We start from the raw sequence: 17,043 nt of genomic DNA, 5'->3' as shown, positions 1-17,043 counted from the left end.
ATCTTGGATCCTAATTTATTTGCGGTGTACACAAAGAAATAAGGCATTTGTAGCTGCCGTGTGACATATCTTTTTTTGAACCTCTATTTACATTTTTTTCATCCAACCACATATTGATCCAAATTCATATCCGTGACAGTAACAGCAGGTATCAATTTGACCAGTTTCACACAATGTTAACCATCACCCTCAGCAGCCAGTACCCTCCCTCATACAATAACTAAGTAATCTTTGGCAGCTGTTACTGTTTTAGTCCTGTACCCTGCAAAGATTTATACATCTGCTTATCTTTATCCATGTAAACAGTCCCAGTGACATTAGCAAGAGCCCTCACATTTGTTAATTTAAATTTCGTAGAATCAGGGCATTGCCTAGAATTCTCACAAGCAAATAAAACCTGAGTCTGAAATAAATAAGATTATAATTTCTTCACTTTGTGTTTTCAGGTTCCCATTTTTCATGACACCTTCTCAAGTGGCCTCAGAATCAAACATGTGTCTCCAAGCCCAGAAAATCTTTCAAGGGCCCATTTAGATGTCTGCCTGTCTACAAGTGAAAGCCATCAAAAGGAACAGCATGATCCTTTGAAAAGAAAACACTTGAATATCAGTTATGGCCATTTGCCTCAACAGTTTTATAATCACACTGAATAGTGATCTATATAGACTCTTGAAACTAAATGAACCAGAGGGTAAGTGGCTCACAGGCCAGTCTAACATATTGCATATCTATTTTTTATAATCTTGGCCTAATTCAACAGCAAAATTCTATTTAATGGTCACATTCAGGTCACGAGCACCTACCTAATAAAAAAAAAGTAATAAAACAACATTGTTAGTGCAATGGATTCTGGAGAGAGCAAACACTGAAGTATGAGGGGTGCTAGAGACATCAGTTAAAACTAACTGGTCTTCCTGATTCAAGATCATGCAGTTTCTAGCTGTAACTCTTTTCCTTGGCCATTTACTCTACTGCCCATTGTAGCTGCTACAACCAAGAACGTATGAGCCAAAAGATCACCCGCCCTTTTTTGCAGTCTCCAGGATTCATCCACAACTTGCAAAATATTTTCCCCTGCTTGATGCCAAGGTGAGGGGGCCTAATTCTCAATTCCTCTAATTTAGCAAAAATAAAAATGACACAGCTGAAGTGCGTAAATACCCAGTATCGCTTAATGGCCCTCTGCATGTTACAGTTCCAGGCCATTACACCTCCATGGACGTGCCATTTGGCTCTTGCTGGCTTACATTTTCAAACATTCAGTTTACATGCACAGCGTGAGGTTTACCCCATCTAAAGTTCATGTACATAGTAGGTGAATTTCTGGTCTAAAGAACAATTCTGTAGTGAGTCGATCTGTGTAGTGCTATAGTACCCAACAAATTGACACCACCTTCAACAAGAACCAGCAAAGTTTCCATTGTTTTTATATTTTTAGCATTCTTAAGCAATTCAGGCAATTCATGCTGAGACCTTCTGACTCAACTGATATAAAATAGGCCTTTCTCTCTTCTTTTTTTGCTGCTTCTGTAGGGTTATTAGCCTAAAATCCTAAAGAAACAAAGCTTATGCAATCCTGCTGTCGTTCTGCTCCCTTCCTGCTCCATCTTATCTGATTTCTGAACTCATTTACACACTTGAACCCATCAAACGCAGCTGAGAAATGAACAGAGGTCACCAATACGCTGGGTTCATACTAACTTCTGGAAAATCAGCAGACAAATAGAGATGGAAGAAAATGCCCCCACTAAGGAATATTTGTCAGCGTAACTCATCTGCTACCTGCTCCGCTAGCTACCCATCAGCTGATCAGGACCTGCATGGTTTGAAACACGTTGCAGCCAGCCCCTTTTCCTGCCCAGCTAACAGAGAGCTGAGAGACTGCTACAGAAAGGAACAGTTCAGAGGTGGTATTAGGGGTGAGATTATAAGTGATGCCAAAAAAACCCAACCCAGAAGTAATTTTCAGGCAAAGAGGTGGTGATAAATAAGACCCAAACCCCTGTAGTACCTTCAAAACTTCAGGAGGCCTGCTGCCCATCAGGCAGCATATGAAAACCACAGTTTCATATCGAGCCCTCTGAGATTACAGACAGTTTGGGTATAGCAGAATGCTCTGCCTGCCTAGCAAGGAATTTAATTTTCATGATCACCATTAGCCGATGTACATGCCAATGTAACAGAAGTGGAAGGCAAGCTGCTGTTCATTACACTGTTTGTTATCAGAGGCATCATAAAATTTATCAGTGGATGGAAGATTTAAAACTAACTGAAATTTGTGTTTTTAAATTCCACTCTGAATAAACAGAAAAGGGAAAAATACTTATTTTTAGACATAAAGATAGAGAAAGGGAAACAAACAAAATAAAGCAGTGGAGCTCTGGAAAAATCTCTGGAAGCAAGGTGATAATTTAAATCACTTTGAGGCTGGACAAGACAGGTGGGGAAAGTTTGGTGGAATGGTTTTGTGAAGGTCTGACTTTCACACAAGCTCGAGCAGGAAACGTTCCAAACTTGGGACCTAAATCCTGACTAATCTCTACAGCCCGGTGGCAGAATGCAAAATACCAGGGCTCCGCTCTGGAGCTGTAAGCCAGCGTTCCTGCAGTCCTAGATATGCCAAACTCCCATGCCAAATGAACTCGAGATTGTTGAGTGTGGAGGCAAGTTATGCCACAAGAGCTCAGGTTTAAAATGTCCGTGTGGATGTGTTTATTAGCAGTTGTGGATAGCATTCTGCTTCTTCCTTCACTTCCTTTGCTTCTTAGTTTTAAAATCTTAGGACTGCACAAGAACATCAAGTCTCTGGCTGTTTAAAGGACCATGTGACTCCTCTGTACTTTGAACTCAGATAAACTTCTTACTGAATGAAGTCATGTGTAAAATGCTTTCCAACAGAGATTATTTTGAACCAAGCTGTACTAAGAAATGCAACAGAATTTCAACACTCATACTTCAGAAGCAAAACAAGGAACCATTCTTATACTGAGTGCAGCACTTTGTGGGGAAGCACCAGATCCCCTCACATAACGAGAACTACACTTGTACTAGACTATGGAAGTAGATTGTGTTTGAGTTCGGGGAGTTAAAAAATCATCATACTTCCATATAATCACACATCAGAAAAAACAGCTTTTGGCTTATCAATGCATGCAACTTTGCTTCCAAAAGACACCTTCATAAATCACAGTATCCCAAGTTTAAATCAGTAAAACCAGTATCAGGTCCAAACTGGCCACATTGGGATGGATCAGAATTTCTGTGTGCTTTTTAGCCTGAAGGGATACCAGGTTTTAGTTAATATTTGGATAAAAAAAAATTCACAGCCCTGATCATTACCCTTTTTTTCCCTCAGAGAAGAACATATGGCTTGTATCCTGGCTAACTTCCAATCTGAGTAATTACGTACTGACCACATAAGTTTCTCCTGTGGTTTTAACTGGATAAAGCATTCCTCTCCAGTTCCTCCTGCAAACATTTATACCTTGTTGTGGAGCACTATTAAACAGCTACTGCCCTCTGCCCCAAAGATGGCTGCATTTTAGTAATAAGCAAAACAATTTCTTAAAGTTATAATTATATTCCTGTCCCCTCCAAATATAGTTGAGAGGGACAGGGATATGATTATAATTTTAGATATAACTGCGGGGGACGTGGATCTGTTAAAACATGTTTTAAATTCCTAATTGTATCCATTAGACATGATCTTCTGCATCAGGATGATGTTTTGATGCAATGAAATTGATAGATGACGTTGGTATTTTTCCTAACAACTTCAAGTGTTAAAAGACCTACCCTTAGGTTCATACAGCATATTTAGTAGCAAGCATTTCTTCTGAGGATGTGGAACAGCCTATGAACTCACGAAGGGCTGTGTGTTGAAAAGATTAATATTAGAGAAGATGCGGGCAAGCTTTCTGCTCAAACACATGGGACAATCAGACAAAGCAAAAGAACACTTTGGATATCTTGCTTTTATACCAGGGCATTGACTATTTTGATTTGGATAAAGAGAATGAAACAGAATGAGCTATACACAACACCACAGTCCAGCACGTATCCTGAAGATCTCAAAGCACTTTACAACTGGTTAGTGCCAATAGGAGGTACTGGAAACAAGCATTAGGAGAGCCATCTTATAACAAACTACAGAACCAAACTAGGTACCTGATCAGGTAAAATTCTTCTTCCCCCCCCCCATCAGAATTGCAAACACTGAAATCAAGACGAAAATTACCAAAAAGGGAGAAGTCATTTTGAGTACCTTCTTTTTCTATTTCCCAGCCTGAAACCGTCTGAATTCCAGATTTCCAACTTACACAAACTATTAGCTTCAGCTAAAGTCTGCAGCATTTACTACCTCTGCAGATGCATCAGGATCACTGTGACAAATTAGGCACCCTGAGAGTCAGAAGCCACTTTAACAATTTCTCCTGTGTGGGATCTAAGTGACACTAAGCAGCAGAAATACCAGCAAGACAGCCATTTAGACCAGTCTACATTTTAACCACTTGGTCAGATTTATAAACTGCTTTGAAGATGACAAATGCTACTGAGCTGTTCAGTATTACTGAATAAAATTGTGCATGGGAAAGAATTCTTTTCTGCAAGAGAGCTGCATGATAAGTGCTCCCATTAGCTACTTAATCCACATGGCTGTATACATACACGCACATCCATATGTACATGCATATATATTTATCAGTTTAAGAGATCTTGTGTAACACATTTGCACCTTTTTTTCTACTTTAGAAAAATCGTGCAAAAAAAAGGAAGAAAAAACAACTTTCTGCTTTCTCGTAAACCAGAAATATGTCCATTCTGAGAACATGATGAATGGTCAGCTTTCTTCCATTTTGCTCAACTTGCACTTTTTGTAAACATCCTTCCTCTTTGCACACCCAAAATGATCTGTTACGGGACTGACGTACATGGCAAATGAGAAGCCTCTGCCATTTATATTCACAGATTCATTGGGATTCTGCTCCCTGGCCCTCTCTGGCTCGTCAGAGCTGGGAGAGGATTCAGATGCATGGAAAGGCTGGAGCCTGCAGAGGCAGAGCGAGCAGCCCTTGTCACTGCGAGCCCCAGCCGGCTCACCAGGACAGTGCTGGCAAAGAAGCCAAAGGCTGGTGTGGCGCACACAGAAATGCACTCGGGTTGTGGGAACGCTCTTCTGATTAATACATCAAACTAGGTAGTTTGGGATTTGACTCTCATCCTGTAAGGATGTAACACTATCAATTGAGAAGACTGAATATTTTCTGGGTTTTGATCATGATAAACCAGCAAACAAACAAAAAAAGGCAAGTTTTAGAGGGAGATATAAAATTTTAAGTGTCTCTGGTGGCACCCGTTTAAACACACTGAAACAGAGTTCAAGCCATTGCCTCGATCAACAAGCGTAACATGGGATACATCTCTGGTGTGCAACATTGCCATCATGCGGCCATTCCAGCTCTGCAAAAATACCAGCAGAGACAGAAGGAATCGGAACCTTGTCCTATGTTTGCAGCTTTTTAAATTGTCTTTAATAATATTGGCAACCTACAGAAGAAATGGCGAGGTGGTGATGACTCTCTCCTAACATCCCTCTACAAAGAAAAACACTCCCTTCTTCAAACCTGTTCTTTTTTGTGTCAGGTGGCAAACGCATTTTTCATTTTCTGAGACACACTGCTGCCGTGATTATGTTGCAATGCACACTATAGACTAGAACTGAACGTCAAAAATGTACAGAAACATCAAAAATGACAAGTAGAGCATTCCTGATGTCAGGAAGCCAATCTTTAGAAGTAATCTGAACGAGAACGGCACAATGGCCTGGATCAGGAAAGAGCTCCAACACAGGAAAATACATGGAAGTTGGCATAGACTCAGGAGTGGAAAACAAAGCAAATGAACCGAATTAGTAATTTAAGAAGAAAATTAAATCCTGACAGCCAGAGGGCAAAACAACATGGAATACAGAAGCAAGTTGTAATAAAATATGGAGACGGAAAAGTTGTACGTAGTCAGAAAAGTAGTAACAGAATTAAACCGGACCCAGGGATGATGAGTAGCTCAATTAGAGCAGCAGTGAAGAAAAATAATTATCTGCTTGAGTCAGGAGTTGTTCATCTACACAAAACTTGTGTTTGCAGTCATCTGGAACCCTGTTCAAGCAGAGCAGGCATAATGTAGCCTACTCACAAAATGGCCCACTGCTTGCTTGAATTACAGCCTCAGAGAGGGACACACACAAACTTCCTAGAGAATGGACAACCTTGTTGCCTGTGTACGAGAGCAGAAGTACAGCAGGAGCTGTCTACCCAGCTGGCACAACAGACAGACATACACAGAAATAACAATCACCTGGAAACAAATTCAGTAACATATTCATTAGAACAACATCCATCCTTCAGCTATAAAAACCTTGTATCAAAACAGCACTAAAGAAACAAAGGAAACTTAATCACTGACGATAGGAAACTAATATTGACAAGCAAAGAACAGAAGCTTAACTACCACAGGTGGCTGGCCATACAAAAGAAAATCCTGTTTGTATTCTTGTCTCCTAGCACTTGGCACCTGTAAACAACTAAAGGAGCCTGCCTGCCATCACCATTACAACTAGAGCAAATTTACCGCACTTGGGAAAGATCATTCTACAGCTGAACTGCCAAAACCGGGGGGGGGGCAATAGTAACTTTCTTCTTCACTGTATAATTTTGAAAAAAAAAGCTTCCAATATCACTGAAGTGGAAACTCTGAATCTATCCTAAAAAGCCAGTGAAGAAAATCAGATAAATCTTTACTATTACCCTGAGCTGGAGCTGCTGAGATGGTAATTATGCCTTTTTTTTGTTGGTGTTTACTTGTTTGTTTTGCCAGATTGCATAAGGCTCATGTGCTAATCAATTCCTGAAAAGCATGGCTGTTTCTTATTATGCAGTTTCTTCTGTCTAGGGTAAGAGGGCAGAAGCCAGAGAAATATTATTTACTCGTGTTTTTAGCAAAAAGGCTAGTTTTTGAAAACTAAAAGTGTTCCCAGGCTGCAAGACAGTTTTGTTCTCTGTGTCATCGACCAAGTTTCTAGATGCTGCTACAAGTTTCAGTATATTTCTGAAGAGACTATCCACTATTATTTTTGCAGCTTAAGTGCAAAACAAATTGAAGGGCTGAATTAAAATATTACTTTCCTTTTTCATTCAGGACTGTCAGCTATATAGCACATAAACAGGGAGATTTTTCAACAGAACATGAATCTGGGAGAGAAAACCATTTTCCAAGAATATCTGACAAATCAGGGGACTGTGGTAAAGCCCTATTGCTGGCAGAGACAGAACCACATCTGTGCTAAGTGTCCCTACCACATACGGACTGGTGAAGAAGCGAGGTTGCCTTACGCAGAATTTTGCAGGGTCTTTGCTTTCCCGTACAGATCAACAGCAACTCTCACAACTCTCCGAAATAAACACCTTCTCTTCTATGAACTGAGGAGTTTCTCGGGCAGAGTAGTCCAAAAAGGCCATGCTACAAACTGTACTGACCAAGACAACCATCCAGAATCTATGCTGTTTGAGATGGGTGGTTATCTGGATGCAGTTACAGATGCTTATGAAAACATTGGATGCATCATGCTCTATTCAAATTACTCTCCTTGTAACGAGGCTTACCACTGCTGCATAAGTAAAATCTACAACTTCTTGCTGAAGTATCCAGAAATCACGCTCTGCATCTATTTCTCTCAGCTTTATCACACTGAAGACAGTTTTCCCCCAGCTGTGTGGAACCGGGAAGCTTTGTGGAGCCTCTCCAGCCTGTGGCCTCGGGTGACTCTGCAGAGACTGCCTGGGGCGGCACGGCATTACCTCCTCTGCAATTTTGTGTACGGCATCCCAGGGTCAACCCTTTATCACCCAGCTCCACCATCAAGAACCCTAGCAGACGAACAAAATCCACATCAAATTAACAGCTTAAGAGGAATGAAACCATATTTGAGGAAAGCCTTTCTACAAGTGATGCAGGGAAAGCCTGCTGTGCAGCAGAGCTTAAAGGCCTTTTCTTCTCCTAGCCTGGCCTCCCAACAGCCTTTCCAAGCAATGAAAGGCAGTCTGCTACCTCCAATGTCTCAAAGCGACTTGGTGCTTTTCCCAGGCATTTTTCTGCCCTTTCAGAGGGAACATCCATACCTCAGACCTAAAAATATCGTAAGGCATTTAAAAATGCCAAAGGAATAATTCAATGGAACTTATAATTCTGAAACGTTTCCAAGCAGCAGACACCTACTCTGAAGGTGATATAAATCGAACCACTTTCAGGCTGTAAAACTGAGATCACAGATGGCAAAAAGAACCCCCACCAATAAAGTCATCTCCTACAAAATTAACCCACAGAATAACTGTGGGTCTCAAATAAATGATTATTAAGATAACATGCTTTTATTTTAGTCCTATACCTTTCAAACATAAACCCATAGCAGTAAAACCAAAACCTCAGTATCTTCTGATTACCTCCTGCGATTAATTTATTTTGTTGCCCTTAAGGCAATTTCTACCAGAAATATGTAAACAGTCCACAAGCTACAACCACAACTACAGCCGGATCATAGCTTCGCAGCTGAGGCAACTTTGGTGGAACACATGACGTATCCTAAATTCCTCCTCTATTAAGAAGGTGGTTCTGCAGGTAAGGCTGATATATGAGCAAAGTTTTCCCACCAGCTGTTTCATTAATAATAGGGGGGGTTTATATACATATATATCTGTGTGTGTACATGTTTGTGTTTTTTTCCTAGGGCTGCTGCCTTCCATTAAGAGGAACCTCACAAAGCTGTGTGATTTTCTAGTTAGTAAGAAATATCTAACAGGATAATACAGATAACAGATCTTTACAGTCCAAGTGTAACCTAAAGAAGTTCCTACCATTTAGAGCAGTGTTTTCACTTTGTGATTCAATATATTTGTTATTGTACTAAAGGTCTTAAAAAATGGGGCAACTTAAGTCAAGAACATGTTGTTCCCCAGCAAACGGTGGTTCCTTCCCAGGTAATGTCAACTGTGAATAAACACACTGGCTAATTTTGTAGCAGTGCTTCTGATCCTTTTTTACTCTTTCTGTGGTCACAGCCATTACGTGTGCGAGTAAAAAAAAAAAAGAGGCTGCTTCCCAGTGTGACCTTAAACACCCTCCACTTCAGCAGAGGTGATCCTACTTGGAAACTCAAATGTTTTTCTGAGTCTTTTAGGATGTAAGGGAGGCAGAACTGCGCTAGCATCCACCAGATCCCTTACTTTCACAACACCTAGGCGCTTTTTTAGAAAAGCTTTCTTGAATTAGATCATACTCATTCCGCACTTTCTGATAAAACACTAACTAACACGATCATGAGAAGCTGCCTGCACTGTAGTAGCGGGGTGATTACTTTCTTTTGCCGAGAAAGATAAAGCCAACGCTATCTTTCAAATCTTGCAGTAACAGAGCGGTGTTTGAGCTCGGGCTCCCAGGTTCAGAGCCAAACCCTGTCCATCCGTCACGGGGCACACCCCACACTGGCGCTAGGCTGTGCGAAGCCCGCTTCGCACCCCCAGCAGGCCCCTGACAGGGCGGCGGCCTCCTGCCTCGCTCGTACCCATCTGAAAACGGGACCAAAGTCGATCCCGCATGGCATCGCGTGCTGTCTCCAGGTCCGCAGGGAGAGCGCGCTGTCGCGGTCTGCCAGGGGACGGCAAACCCGCACCTTCCCGGTGGCCGAGGGCGAGCCGCACCCGCCGACGGCTCGGGCGGTAATGCGCGCACCCGTAACCGTGGCGACCGACCAGCCCCGCCCTCGGCAATGACGCAGCTCGCAGCCAACCAATGGCAGCTCGCCTCCCCGCGCCATTCCGCCCCCGCCTGTCCCTCTTGCGCCCCCTCGCGCCGCGGGCGGGAGGTCGTCCCCTCAGCGCGCCTGCGCAGGGCGCGCGCCCCTGCCTCGCGCGTGCGCCCCGGGGGCTAGGCGGGCGGGGGAGGTTGGGCGGAGGGCGCCTGCGCGGAGCGGCGGGCGGCGGCGGCGGCGGGGAGCGGGGAGATCATGGCGAAGCACACGGTGTCGTCGGCGCGGTTCCGCCGGGTGGATGTGGACGAGTACGACGAGAACAAGTTCGTGGATGAGGAGGAAGGAGGCGACGGGCAAGCGGGGCCCGATGAGGGCGAGGTGGACTCGTGCCTGCGGCAATATCCTTCCGCCGCCGGGCGGGAAGAAGTCCCGTCAGGAGCGGCCGCGGCGGGGGCGCGGGGCGGGCGCGGCGGGCGCTGCCGCCGGGGCTGCCTTTTATGGGAACATCCGTGCCCGGCGCTCCCGCCGAGGGACGGAGGGGGGCGACCCGGCAGTGTCCTGACAGGAGGGCGGAAAGGGTCTGACGGGCGGCCGGGGCTGAGAGGGAGGAGGAGGGCGGCCGGGGCTGACAGGAGGAAGGGGCCCAGGACGGACAGGAGGAAGGCGGCCCCGCTTCCTCTCTCTCAGGGCAGAGGCAGCGGTGTCCCGGGGCTGCGGTATTTGGGAGGCGTCTTATGGGGGGAGGAGGCGGGCGGCGAGAGGGATGGAGGAAGGGGGTTTCCTGTGGCGGAAAGGAGAGCTCCGTCTGCCCGCTCCCACTGCCGGCTTCCTGGGCTGGCTGGCTCGTGGAGTGGCTTTTCCCACCGACCGCTGCTGGGTTGCTGTCCCGGCGGCTGGTGGAGGTGGATGTGCCGAGCTGAGGCCTGTTCTCGAGGGCTACAAATTGCAGAAGTGATGGAGAATAATCTCTTTTACTTGGGTCCTCATTCAACAAAAGGCCCAAGAAGTATTCTGCAATATTGGAACTGTACAGCATCTTGTTGGTGCTGCTCCTTCCTCAGGTGGCCTAATAATTGCTACCTTACACTGTAATCTGTGCTATCTGTTGAGGGAATCATTGCATCCACTGAACCTTAAGTATTTTCAATCACGCACAAGCCAGCTACAAGTATCGCTGTCGCGGAGCTGGTTTTGTTGAATTCCAAATACATGGTGTCTAGTCCTTAACCATCTGGCACAGGGAACATGATGGCTGCACTACAGGCGGCTCTGAAGAACCCTCCTATCAACACAAAGAACCAGGCAGTGAAGGTGAAATATTAACTAAATCACTTACGGGTCACTCCTTAAAAATCCTTTCCTGTTTTTATAACCCCCACCCCACCCACCCTGCCAGGTGTACTTCGAGGAAGCCAAGGAAGCTGGTTTTAGGGTATTCCCCGATGTCAAAACATCCATGACCTCTGGTGTTTTAATCTCGTTCAAAGTACCGTAGCTCGGATGTCATCTGTCCACATACCTTTAACCTGGTGCTAGATCAGGTCTCGTGTGTTCTCCTGGCTGCATTGGTGGTATATTGTGTGCCCTGGCTAACTGACTCCACACATCACCAGGTGCCCATGTCTGATCCAGACCTGGCAGCACATAGATGTACTCAGTACTGAACAAGCAAGGAACCACAACTGCTGTAGTCACCTCTGACTAATGAAACTCTGCTAGCACAACCGGATCGTGAACCTACAAAAAAGGAAGAACTGATGGTTATTGCAGCCAATCAAAATTAAGACGTTAAAACCTCAGAACACGCAAGCAGTACCCCTGTGACAGAATATAGGAGCCTACTGTGTGCATGTATTTCTGAATCACCCCAGAATAAACCTTGAATGGCTCATGATTGCAGCGGCAAGAGGAAGAGGCAGATAAGATGTGGAGCTGCCCAGATGGTGCCTGCAGAGGTCTGTTCTCCCTGCTTGAGGAGAGCCCAATGGTCACGTTTCCGTGCTGCTCACCAGGCCACCGCTGGAGATTTTTTCACCTAGCCCTAGCCCTTTCCTGAGGGTTTTCATGGGGTTTTGAGATCCAGCTATCTGTTACAGATAGTGCTGTATAGAAGACTGAACAGCTTTGTCCTCACATTCATGACTTGTTTCCATTAGATCTGTATGGATGTATTTAAGAATACATTTTGAAGGCAGTGGAATTGAAGAGAGCAGAGTGACTGAATTTTGATGTTTGGCTTCTTTTTTTAGTTGATCTCATGGAACTTTTATGTTTTTACTTACAGCTTTTCATGTGAGGTCTCGCTAAGCCAAGTGGCTATGGGATATTAAATTGAACAAGAAAACTAACATCCATAATTTCTGAAGAAGGAAGCTGCTTGAAGTATTTGTATAATGGAATTATTCGAAAGTCCAACAAACCCGAGACCTTTTTCTTTCATCCTCCCTCAGTTAAGATGGATGAACAGGAAGAGCTGCTTTTTGCTGATTACATGGCTAATCTGCTGCTGTAATCATGCCACACACATTCCTGGGCCTGAAATGACATCCAGGTCAACTTCCAAATGGTTATTAATGCAAAATATTAATGCTGCCAGTTTGCATCCGGTGTGCCTGGGACAGAAGTTGACTGTACTGAAAATATGTGGCTTCCAGCAGTCACCTCTTCCAGGCTGGCCAATGGCACTTCCGTGGAATAAAATAGTTGCATCACATTAAACAGTACAAAGGCATGGAAAAGGCTCTGATAACAAGGGAGGCCAGTCAAGTACTTAATTCTTATAATTCTTTTGGAATTTGCCAGACCTTGAGTTTCGATATGAAAATTTATTATTTAGCCATAACCTCATTTAATAGGTGGACAATTGCAAAAACAAGCAGAGAGGCAGAAAACCTAGAGCAGGACAAACGTGTTAAACTCCTTTATGCTGTTTATCATTGGGAGGACGTGTCTGTTATACATTATTATCACAAGCTTTGTGCACAAACTGCCCTATTCAAACAGATTTTAGAATTGTTTAAAAAAAAAATCTAGTTTTGTTTGTTGGAGAGACGAGTAATATCTGAATGCACCTTATATGAGAGTGAATGTATCTCTGCCCTCCTTATTTTTTGACAGGATCGTGCAGAAAGTATTGTCCTGAAGGTCCTCATCTCTTTCAAAGCCAACGATATTGAGAAGGCGGTGCAGTCGCTGGACAAGAACGGTGTTGACCTGCTAATGAAGTACATCTACAAAGGCTTTGAGAGCCCCTCAGACAACAGCAGCGCCGTGCTGCTGCAGTGGCATGAGAAGGTGTGTTTATAGGGCATGCTCTTGCCTGGGTTATCTGTGGTAGCAGGTTCTTGGGGCCAAGGCATGGTCACGGAGCCTGGTAAGAACCACCTTTCTGTCTGGTAAAACTGAAATGCCATATTTCACACTGTGAGGAAGGTACGGTCATGCGAGCTCGCGTGCCTACTTCTGATTCCTTGAGTAAAGATTTTACAGTTAAAAATTGGTTTTATGTTACACTGAGGCAAATAAAATGGTTCAATCCAGCGATTCAAGAGGATGGAAGTAGAATTTCCTTCCTAGAGGGAAGCAAAATTTGTGACTTGGTTATGCAGGGAAATAAAAGCTTGTTAAATAACTGTCTTCAAAGCAAATGTGATCATCCTTTCCTGGCACCCTGAGTGTGAGAGTTGTTTTTAATGTAAAGAGCGGGGAGATGCTCATTTGAAGTACAGTCGGGAAGCCTTTCTCATCAGCAGTCATTTCAGCCTGTAGCTACCTTGACCTGGTGTTAATTGTCGTGTTTCTCTTCTCAGGCCCTGGCTGCTGGCGGAGTAGGGTCCATTGTCCGTGTTTTGACTGCCAGGAAAACTGTTTAAATCCAGCAGCTAGTGGTTGTCTGCCATCCACGACGTGGGAAATGCTGGTACAAAACCCAAACAACCAAATGCCATTGCTGCCTTGTGGGCAGCGCCTGTCTCTCAGCTTGCCTTCTCGCTGCTTCTTTCATACCTGACAAATAATGCATATCGTGATCTCTTTTTTGTTAAATTCTGGAAAATTATGAAGGTGCAATTTTATTTCTAACAGGAATATTTGGTACTCGCGAACATTTCAGTGACATGTATAACGACATATACAACTTCACGTTTAGGGAGATTTGCATTTGTGTATAATTATGGCAGATTTGGACCTGACTTTCCAACCAAGTGCTGAGGGACATAGGGCAATGTCTTAATTATTTTCGCTAGCCAAGCAGTGTTTTGATGTAATATCTATATTTTGAGAAGTGAGGCAGCTATTAATATAGGTAACTGGACCACGTTTCCTTTGGTCAGCCTCTGAACCTACACCCGTTAATAGGACAGAAAGCAAAGGCTCCATTCCAACCCCAATTATTATTCCAGAGCACTGAGTATTTTCCTTAACCTCACATCTCACAGCCTGTTCAGGTTCCTTGTGGTCAGTCAAATGCTGGGTCCGCAGCGGGGAAAGTCACAACGGGACGAAGTTGTCCGTCACGCAGTTTGGATGGTAGAATTTAAAAGGTTGATGGTCCATTTACACTGGAGCCCAGCCCAGTGAACTCTTTTTATTTTGGGGAGCAAAGATCCTGAAGAGAAGAAGAAAAAGCAGCTTTCACACAGCAAATCACCTTTCAGCAACTTGAAAGTGATTTGATTTTTGTCAAGCACAACACAGAGGCTGCCTGGGGTAATCTGAGAAACACATACTGGTATCCACGCTATCCTTGCAGAGCTCCCGTATTTTGTTTTCTGGATGTATAGGGTCTTAATGGATACCAGGCAGTTGACATTCCTGTTGCATTGTGCCACAGCGTGTTAGCTAGTGGGCGAATTGGGTTCCAAAATAAAGAGGACTACTTTAAAAAGAATTAGTAAAGCCCAGGGCATCCCAGGCCACAGATCACCATTGAAGGTTTAGGGCCAGGGCTGAAATACATGTGTTTTACATTCACCATTTTACTGCAGTTCAGTTGTGTAAAACTGTTGGGGAACTTGTGAAATCTTTGCTGTTTTTTGATATCTGCTTTTTTTGTAATAATAATAAAGACCAGACAATAAATCGTCACTGAATATTTACTTGGTGTCTGAAATGCCTTGAAGTTTCAGCAGACTGCTATTCCAGGATGGACAACAATGAAAAAGCAAGCCCTAAAACTTTTCCCCTCTGTTATTTTTCTTGATAGCCTTCCTTTCTAGTGGTTATTTGTACCTGTGTGTAATGGCAATACATGCACAGCTTCATCCAACTGAAAAATATGAGATTATTTTAGCAAGATATTTGAACAACAAAAAATGATCCAAACCAGGACTACTAGAGATGTCTCTGCCTATGCTAAAATTGTAGCCAGAGAGCAAGATCCTTACAACCACTAATGTTAGATGCTTTCTCAAGAACAAAAGGAAAAGGGTAGTGGCCTAGCAGGGCTGTTGTGTGGAGCAAAACTTGACTTCACAGTCGGGCTTTTGTTTGTGTCTCTGCCTGCCCCAGCTCCAAAAGATTAAACATTTAATTGTTAGTTTGAATAATAATTTAAGCACAGATACAGTCCTGGGCTTGTCCTGTGTGTGTCTACATCATCACTTATGGCATACGTACTCAGCTTGAACTTCTGAAGGGCCCAGCATACAGAAACCTGGTGTTGAGCACTCTGACATCTGAAGGACATTGCATATTTGTTACCCAAGTCATTGCTTTGGGAAAGCAGAGCTAGTGCCTTCAGGCGGCTCAGACCAAAGCGTTCCTGATGCACCACGTTCACTCAGGAATCAGTATGAAGGCAGCCTCCGTAAAAGCCTTTTTTCCCTTCATCCCACCTCCTGCTCCCTCGGTTTCCCCAGGACAGTCGGAGGTCTGCATGGCTGCAGCTGCCGCGTGCGGTGGACACAGGCAGGCATGGGCAGCCAGCGCGGTGTTGCGGCTGGAGCAGCCGCGCCTTTCCGAGCAGGGCTGCAGAGCCCTGTCACCCAGCCTGTCTCACTCCGTCGCCCACGGGGCAGGCGAGGGGCACAGTGCCCCATGTCCTTGGGGCCTCAGCGCAGACGGGAACTGGCTTGGTTACCCCTCAACCGTTTGGTGCCCTCCCTCCCTAGGATGCTTTTTCTTGTTTAACAACTTCTGCAGAAGAACATGGGCACAACAGGAGGCACTGGGCACACAAAGTGGCAGACTTGGCCTTGCTGCAGAGACCACAGATGTCCAGGTTTCAACCATACATACATACAGAAGCCTCAGCCTCCTGGGCACGTGCGGTGATGGCTCAGTCCTTACAGCTCTCCCAATGACTGTGTCTGGCTTCTCTGTTGCCTTCCATTTGTCCAAATTTGGTTAAGAGGCCCATCAATCCTCGTTTAAAAAAAAACCAAACAACATTAATAAAAAGCTGTAATCCCAGAGAAGTGAAAAATATTTTCCAAAATAATGGATGTCAAAGCAGGTCAGCTACCTCTAGGTGGCATTAGGTAAACGAAGGCAACAAGAAGAGCGATCTTAAGGTTCTCCGGTTTCCCCTCGGGCTAGGCTGTCATGTATTCAGAAACATTTACAAAATGTATACATCCTCTGCATCTGCGTTCAGGGATGTGCTAAAAGAAGATGCACCGATGTGGGGGTAGTAGTGCAAGATTTGCAGGAAGGCCTCTCTCCTATTAACTGATTGACAGGAAGGTAAAAAGTAAATCTAGTTTACATTAAAAAAAAATTACCTCTTTTCTCCAAGGGGGTGTTTTAATCCTTTGAGTAATGTGGCACAACAGGTTTCTAAGAGGAAAACAGAGGAAGATGGGCATGGAAGAAAAAAAACCCTAAACAAATCAATTTTGCAAAATGCATTTCCCTGCCTATTATGAGAAGGAAGCCTTCAATGAAAAATACTCTACATGCAGATCAGACCTACTCAAAGGGGGACAGCGTTTGCAGAGTTCTACTAGGAAGGCTCAGCATTCTTCTGAGGTTCGCTTGCAAACCTCCCACCGCTGCCTTTGCCTTTGACCGGGATGTGTGGCAACAGCACCTTATCAGTCACATCCTGCTTTTGTAACAGCCGAGAGAAACTGCTGTTCTCCCTCTGCCCGGAGCTGTGGCCCCCGCCAAGCCCTGGGCTCCGAGTCACCCATCACTTGGCCAAAGAGTTCCCTCGGGCTCCTGCCTCCCCCCCTGCCACTGTTAAGAGAGTGAGCCAAAAACTCGGGTCCTGTGCAGAGAAAGCACTCAGACCTGCCTTCCGG

General features: G+C 44.5%; 2 protein-coding genes across 2 annotated transcripts; both read left to right on the top strand.

Annotated features, from left to right (window-relative positions):
• The first annotated feature begins 6,800 nt into the window (after positions 1–6,800).
• Positions 6,801–8,222, top strand: APOBEC4 (apolipoprotein B mRNA editing enzyme catalytic polypeptide like 4). The gene is made up of 2 exons (XM_030034250.1): positions 6,801–6,826; positions 7,195–8,222. Exon 2 carries the CDS (start codon positions 7,242–7,244, stop codon positions 8,220–8,222), a length of 981 nt encoding a protein of 326 aa, XP_029890110.1. The 5' UTR covers positions 6,801–6,826; positions 7,195–7,241.
• Positions 8,223–9,987: 1,765 nt separating this feature from the next.
• On the top strand, positions 9,988–14,895 carry ARPC5 (actin related protein 2/3 complex subunit 5). Its single transcript, XM_030033685.1, has 4 exons — positions 9,988–10,197; positions 11,038–11,110; positions 12,917–13,093; positions 13,609–14,895. Exons 1-4 carry the CDS (start codon positions 10,055–10,057, stop codon positions 13,669–13,671), a joined length of 456 nt encoding a protein of 151 aa, XP_029889545.1. The 5' UTR covers positions 9,988–10,054; the 3' UTR covers positions 13,672–14,895.
• Positions 14,896–17,043: the final 2,148 nt, after the last annotated feature.

This window comes from Aquila chrysaetos, chromosome 12 (genome assembly GCF_900496995.4).
Source record: "Aquila chrysaetos chrysaetos chromosome 12, bAquChr1.4, whole genome shotgun sequence".
Lineage (NCBI taxonomy): Eukaryota > Metazoa > Chordata > Aves > Accipitriformes > Accipitridae > Aquila > Aquila chrysaetos.
The sequence above is the reverse complement of the archived record's forward strand: the minus strand, read 5'-3'. Positions and strand labels throughout refer to the sequence as shown.

Bases quoted from the DNA above. Each gene is read 5' to 3' on its own strand.
- ARPC5 (XM_030033685.1), top strand. From the start codon at position 10,055: ATGGCGAAGCACACGGTGTCGTCGGCGCGGTTCCGCCGGGTGGATGTG. The intron at 10,198-11,037 runs ATATCCTTCCGC...ACCATCTGGCAC, and splicing joins GTGGACTCGTGCCTGCGGCA to AGGGAACATGATGGCTGCAC. The intron at 13,094-13,608 runs GTGTGTTTATAG...TTCTCTTCTCAG, and splicing joins TGCTGCAGTGGCATGAGAAG to GCCCTGGCTGCTGGCGGAGT.
- APOBEC4 (XM_030034250.1), top strand. From the start codon at position 7,242: ATGAATCTGGGAGAGAAAACCATTTTCCAAGAATATCTGACAAATCAG.